General features: G+C 58.0%; 1 protein-coding gene across 1 annotated transcript in view; it reads left to right on the top strand.

Moving 5' to 3' along the window:
• The first annotated feature begins 451 nt into the window (after positions 1-451).
• Positions 452-6,850, top strand: part of LOC144736661 (G protein-activated inward rectifier potassium channel 1-like) — a 63,653-nt gene continuing 57,254 nt past the window's right edge. Inside the window, exons 1-3 of the mRNA XM_078619233.1 lie at positions 452-1,231; positions 2,244-2,396; positions 5,188-5,422. Coding sequence (XP_078475359.1) covers positions 452-1,231; positions 2,244-2,396; positions 5,188-5,422 — 1,168 coding nt within the window. The remainder of the gene's footprint in view (positions 1,232-2,243; positions 2,397-5,187; positions 5,423-6,850) is intronic.

The following is a 6,850-nucleotide window of genomic DNA, read 5'->3' as shown; positions in this document are numbered from 1 at the left end:
GATGGTGATGATGTAGATTGTTGAGGATCGTGAAGATAAATTTAATGACAACACTGATGGACATTGTTCTGATCTAAAATATTTGAAGACACTGCCGACGATGCTGATGATGATGTAGAGGATGATGAAGCCACTGCCCACGACGCTGATGTAGAGGATGGTGAAGACACTGCCGACGATGCTGATGATGTAGAGGATGGTGAAGACACTGCCCACGACGCTGATGTAGAGGATGGTGAAGACACTGCCGACGATGCTGATGATATAGAGGATGATGATGTAGACGATGATGAAGCCACTGCCGACGTTGATGATGATGTAGAGCAAAACGAAGACATCACTGCGTCTTCTGCTGCTTCTCCACACCATGCTCCTGATTCTGCTACTCGTGATCCTCTTGCTGACAACGACCACCACGACCACCCTTCGCAGCTGAACCCCTCCATCCTCCATGGCCACCGCCGCGCGAATGAAGACGGGGGGGGTGGACTCTTTCGTGGTGTCCACTCCGGGCGATCGCACGGCGACTGTGACGCGCTCGGCCCTCCTGAGCGAGCCGCGAGCCTCATCCCCCTCATCCCCCTCCTCCTCGTCCAGGTGGAGGGCCTCTCTCGCGACTCCTGACCGCTCCCCAGAGTCTGACCACCACCACCACCACCACCGCAGCAGCAGCAGTGGGCCGAGTTCACAGACCCCGCGGGGTGCCGCTGGGAGTGGGGAGAGGAGGACGAGGAGGTCCCGTCGTCAGCAGCGCTTCGTGGAGAAGGACGGACACTGCAATGTCCAGCACGGCAACGTGAGCGGCGAGGCGGGCCGCTACCTCTCAGACATCTTCACCACCTTGGTGGACCTGCGCTGGCGATGGAACGTGGCCATCTTCGTGCTCACCTATTCGGCGGCGTGGCTCGCCATGGCCTCGCTGTGGTGGGGCATCGCCTACCTGCGCGGTGACCTCGACGCCGGGCTGCACGGCGGCGGAGGATGCGGAGGAGGCGATGGAGGAGGTGGTGGTGGTGGTGGTGATGGAGGAGGTGTCCCCTACTCGGCGTGCGTCGCCAACGTGCACAGCTTCGCCACCGCCTTTCTCTTCTTCATCGAGACGGAGGCGACCATCGGATACGGCCACCGCTACATCACGGAGCGTTGCCCCGAGGGCATCCTCCTCTTTCTCTTCCAGTCGCTCCTCGGCTCCGTGGTGGACGCCTTCCTCATGGGCTGCATCTTCATCAAGGTGAGGATGACTTGGTGGAGGAGGAGGACGATGTCGACCCTCTCCGGCTTGGAGGTTGAGAGGCCATCGCTGATGGTTCGGCTCTCGCCCGGCCGTGGGGAAGGGCCCGTGTCTCCACGCGTGTCCCCCGCGTGTACCCACGTGTCTCCACGTGTCTCCACGCGTGTCACGTGTCCCCCGTGTGCCCCCCGTGTCTCCACGCGTGTCCCCCGCGTGTCCCCACGTGTCCCCCGCGTGTCCCCACGTGTCTCCACGCGTGTCACGTGTCCCCCGTGTGCCCCCCGTGTCTCCACGCGTGTCCCGTGTCCCCCCTCGTGTCACGTGTCTTCACGCGTGTCCCCACGTGTCCCCCCTCGTGTCCCCCGCGTGTCCCCCCGCGTGTCCCCCGTGTCTCCACGCGTGTCCCCCCCCCCGTGTCCCCACGTGTGCTCCCTGTGTCTCTCAAAGTGTCACTACTTGTCCTGATTTGTCTCTCTGTGTCCTCGCCCCTCCCCGTGTTGCACCCCCCACCCCCGTGTCTCCCGTCTCATATCCCCGCTTGTCCCCCGTGTCTCTTCAGCTCCACGTGTCGACCCCGTGTCTACCCTGTCCCTCCCAAAGTCCCCATGTGCCCCCCACCCTCCCCACGTGCCGCCTTGTGTCCTCATATTCCCATGTCTCCCCATGTCCCCATGTGTCTCTTCTCTCTCCCCCGACCTACACCCCCCCCACTTCTCTCCTCTCTCTCTCCCCCGACCTACACCCCCCCTCCACGTCTCTCCTTTTTGTTTACGATCAGTGGAAACACGAAGATGCTCGGTGTATTCGGCACTTTGCTTCGTTCATCATTTCGTAAAAAATGTTTTTTCAAAAATTTGTTTAACTTGGCTTTATGTAACCCCCCCCCCCTCTAGCTCACTCTCTCGCTCGCTCTCTCGCTCTCCCCCGACCTACACCCCCCCCCCCACGTCTCTCCTCTCTCCCCCGACCTACACACCCCTCCCCCACCTCGTGGCGCGTGCTCACGAGGAAGATGTCCCAGCCGAAGAAGCGAGCCGAGACGCTGATGTTCAGCCGCGAGGCGGTGGTCTCGAGCCGGGACGGGAGCCTCTGCCTCATGTTCCGCGTGGGTAACCTGCGTAGCAGTCACATGGTGTCCGCGCAGATCCGCTGCAAGCTCATCAAGGTATCCGCCGCGTCATCAACATCATCATCATCATCATTGTTACGTATTGTTGTTGTTATTGTTGTTGCTGTGACGGTACGTCCTCGCTTAACGCCTGGTCTTCACACTAGAAGCGTGTTTTCGCTATACAAGGAGTTCTCTACTTACGAACGTGTTGGGTTCCAGAGGTACTGTTCGTAAGTCGATTCGTTCGTAAGTCCCAACTTTACTCCTGTCGATTCCAAACATGTTGCACGGCGTGTACACTAAACACGGGGGAATGGCTTAAAAACTTGTAGAATCTACTGTAGATGTAGATGCCACTGGTTCTTCACGTTCTGCAGATGTAGATGCCACTGGTTCTTCATGTTCTGTAGATGTAGATGCCACTGGTTCTTCACGTTCTGTAGATGTAGATGCCACTGGTTCTTCACGTTCTGCAGATGTAGACACCACTGGTTATTCATGTTCTATAGATGTAGATGTCACTGGTTCTTCACGTTCTGCAGATGTCGATGCCAAAGGTTCTTCATGTTCTGCAGATGTAGATACCACTGGTTCTTCACGTTCTGCAGATGTAGATGCCACTGGTTCTTCACGTTCTGCAGATGTAGATGCCAATGGTTCTTCACGTTCTGCAGATGTAGATGCCACTGATTCTTCACGTTCTGCAGATGTAGATACCACTGGTTCTTCACGTTCTGCAGATGTAGATGCCACTGGTTCTTCACGTTCTGCAGATGTAGATACCAATAGTTCTTCACGTTCTGCAGATGAAGATGCCAATGGTTCTTCACGTTCTGCAGATGAAGATGCCACTGGTTCTTCACGTTCTGTAGATGTAGATGCCACTGGTTCTTCACGTTCTGCATATGTAGATGCCACTGGTTATTCGCGTTCTGCAGATGTAGATACCAATGGTTCTTCACGTTCTGCAGATGTAGATGCCACTGGTTATTCGCGTTCTGCATATGTAGATGCCACTGGTTCTTCACGTTCTGCAGATGTAGATACCAATGGTTCTTCACGTTCTGCAGATGTAGATGCCACTGGTTATTCGCGTTCTGCATATGTAGATGCCACTGGTTCTTCACGTTCTGCAGATGTAGATACCAATAGTTCTTCGCGTTCTGCAGATGTAGATACCAATGGTTCTTCACGTTCTGCATATGTAGATGCCACTGGTTATTCGCGTTCTGCAGATGTAGATACCAATGGTTCTTCACGTTCTGCAGATGAAGATGTCACTGGTTCTTCACGTTCTGCAGATGGAGACGCCAATGGTTATTCACGTTCTGCAGATGTAGATGCCAATGGTTCTTCACGTTCTGCAGATGAAGATGCCACTGGTTCTTCATGTTCTGCAGATGTAGATGCCACTGGTTTTTAATGTTCTGCAGATGAAGATGCCACTGGTTCTTCATGTTCTGCAGATGTAGATGCCACTGGTTCTTCATGTTCTGCAGATGTAGATGCCACTGGTTTTTAATGTTCTGCAGATGAAGATGCCACTGGTTCTTCACGTTCTGCAGATGTAGATGCCAATGGTTCTTCACATTCTGCAGATGTAGATGCCACCAATGCCATCTATTGCGTGGTGGTTGAACTTACTTACGATTCTCGGTCCGAACAGGCAACTGGACATACGGACCAGGTTTGTTCGTATCTCTAAAAGTTCGTAAGTCGAATGCTCCTAAGTAGAGTCCTTGCAACGCGGTTCTCCCGTTCAGAAACACTTTTCGCACAACGCGGAACGCGCCCCCCGTTATAATGTCCCCGTCCCCCCCAAGTTAAAACGCGGAATTCGCCCCCCCATTATAACGCAGAATGTCCCCCGTTATAACGCGGAACGCCCCCACTCACTCTCTCTCTAACACTCTCTCGAACACTCTCTCTCTAACACTCACTCTCTCTCGAACACTCTTTCTCTCTAACACTCTCTCTCGAACACTCACTCTCTCTCGAACACTCACTCACTCTCTAACACTCACTCTCTCTCGAACACTCTCTCTCGAACACTCACTCTCTCTCGAACACTCACTCACTCTCGAACACTCTCTCTCTCTAACACTCACTCTCTCTCGAACACTCTCTCTCGAACACTCTCTCTCTCTAACACTCACTCTCTCTCTAACACTCTCTCTCGAACACTCACTCTCTCTCGAACACTCACTCTCTCTAACACTCACTCGCTCTCTAACACTCTCTCTCGAACACTCACTCTCGAACACTCACTCTCTCTCGAACACTCACTCACTCTCGAACACTCTCTCTCTCTAACACTCACTCTCTCTCTAACACTCTCTCTCGAACACTCACTCTCTCTCGAACACTCTCTCTCTCTAACACTCACTCTCTCTCTAACACTCTCTCTCGAACACTCACTCTCTCTCGAACACTCACTCACTCTCGAACACTCTCTCTCTCTAACACTCACTCTCTCTCTAACACTCTCTCTCGAACACTCACTCTCTCTCGAACACTCGCTCTCTCTCTAACACTCTCTCTCGAACACTCACTCTCTCTCGAACACTCACTTGCTCTCTAACACTCACTCTCTCTCTAACACTCTTTCTCTCTAACACTCTCTCTCTCGAACACTCACTTTCTCTCGAACACTCACTCTCTCTCGAACACTCTCTCTCTCTCTAACACTCACTCTCTCTCTAACACTCTCTCTCTACACTCTCTCTCTAACACTCACTCTCTAACACTCTCTCTCTCTCTCGAACACTCTCTCTCTCTCGAACACTCTCTCTCTCGAACGCTCACTGCTCCTCCGGTCAACCGCGGCTCTCACCCCCCGACCCAGTCTCGCCAGACGACCGAGGGAGAGTTCCTGCCACTTGACCAGCTCGACCTGGACGTTGGCTTCAGCTCGGGCGCCGATCAGCTGTTCCTCGTCTCCCCGCTCACCATCTGCCACGTGGTGGACGCGAGCAGCCCCCTGTACGAGATGTCGCGCGCCTCGCTGAGCGACGGCTCGCCCCAGCTCGAGATCGTTGTCATCCTGGAGGGCATCGTGGAGACCACCGGTGCGTCGTGGTGTTTGCAAGCCAGCAGCCGCACCACCACCAGCAGCCCCACCACCACCAGCAGCCCCACCAGCAGCCCCACCACCACCCCCACCACCACCGCACCAACACCCCCACCACCAGCCCCACCACCACCGCACCAACACCCCCACCACCAGCCCCACCACCACCGCATCAACACCCCCACCACCACCCCCACCAGCAGCCGCACCACCACCACCAGCAGCCCCACCAGCCACACCACCAGCCCCACCAGCAGCCACACCACCAGCCCCACCACCAGCCCCACCACCACCGCACCAACACCCCCACCACCACCCCCACCGCACCAACACCCCCACCACCAGCCCCACCACCACCCCCACCACCAGCCCCATTCCACCCCCACCACCAGCCCCACCACCAGCCCCACTACCAGCCCCACTACCAGCCCCACCACCACCAGCTCCACCACCACCACCACCACCCCCACTACCAGCCCCACCACCACCCCCACCACCAGCCCCACCACCAGCCCCACCACCACCAGCTCCACCACCACCACCACCCCCACTACCACCCCCACCACCACCCCCACCACCAGCCCCACTACCACCCCCACCACCAGCCCTGCAACCACCCCCACCACCAGCCCCACTACCACCCCCACCACCAGCCCCACCACCAGCCCCACCACCAGCCCCACCACCAGCCCCACCACCACCCCCACCACCAGCCCCACCACCAGCCCCACCACCAGCCACACCACCACCCCCACCAGCCCCACCACCACCCCCACCACCAGCCCCACCACCACCACCAGCCCCACCACCACCGCACCAACACCCCCACCACCACCCCCACCACCAGCCCCACCACCACCCCCACCACCACCCCCACCACCAGCCCCACCACCAGCCCCACCACCACCGCACCAACACCCCCACCACCACCCCCACCACCAGCCCCATTCCACCCTCACCACCAGCCCCACCACCAGCCCCACTACCAGCCCCACCACCACCCCCACCACCAGCCCCACCACCACCCCCACCACCACCCCCACCACCAGCCCCACCACCAGCCCCACTACCACCCCCACCACCACCCCCACCACCAGCCCCACTACCACCCCCACCACCAGCCCTGCAACCACCCCCACCACCAGCCCCACTACCACCCCCACCACCAGCCCCACCACCAGCCCCACCACCAGCCCCACCACCAGCCCCACCACCACCCCCACCACCAGCCCCACCACCAGCCCCACCACCAGCCACACCACCACCCCCACCAGCCCCACCACCACCCCCACCACCAGCCCCACCACCACCACCAGCCCCACCACCACCGCACCAACACCCCCACCACCACCCCCACCACCAGCCCCACCACCACCCCCACCACCACCCCCACCACCAGCCCCACCACCAGCCCCACCACCACCGCACCAACACCCCC

This window comes from Lampetra planeri, chromosome 62, assembly GCF_965212315.1.
Source record: "Lampetra planeri chromosome 62, kcLamPlan1.2.h2, whole genome shotgun sequence".
Classification (NCBI taxonomy): Eukaryota; Metazoa; Chordata; class Hyperoartia; order Petromyzontiformes; family Petromyzontidae; genus Lampetra; species Lampetra planeri.
Note: the sequence above shows the minus strand (reverse complement) of the source record. Positions and strands in the feature narration are given on the sequence as shown.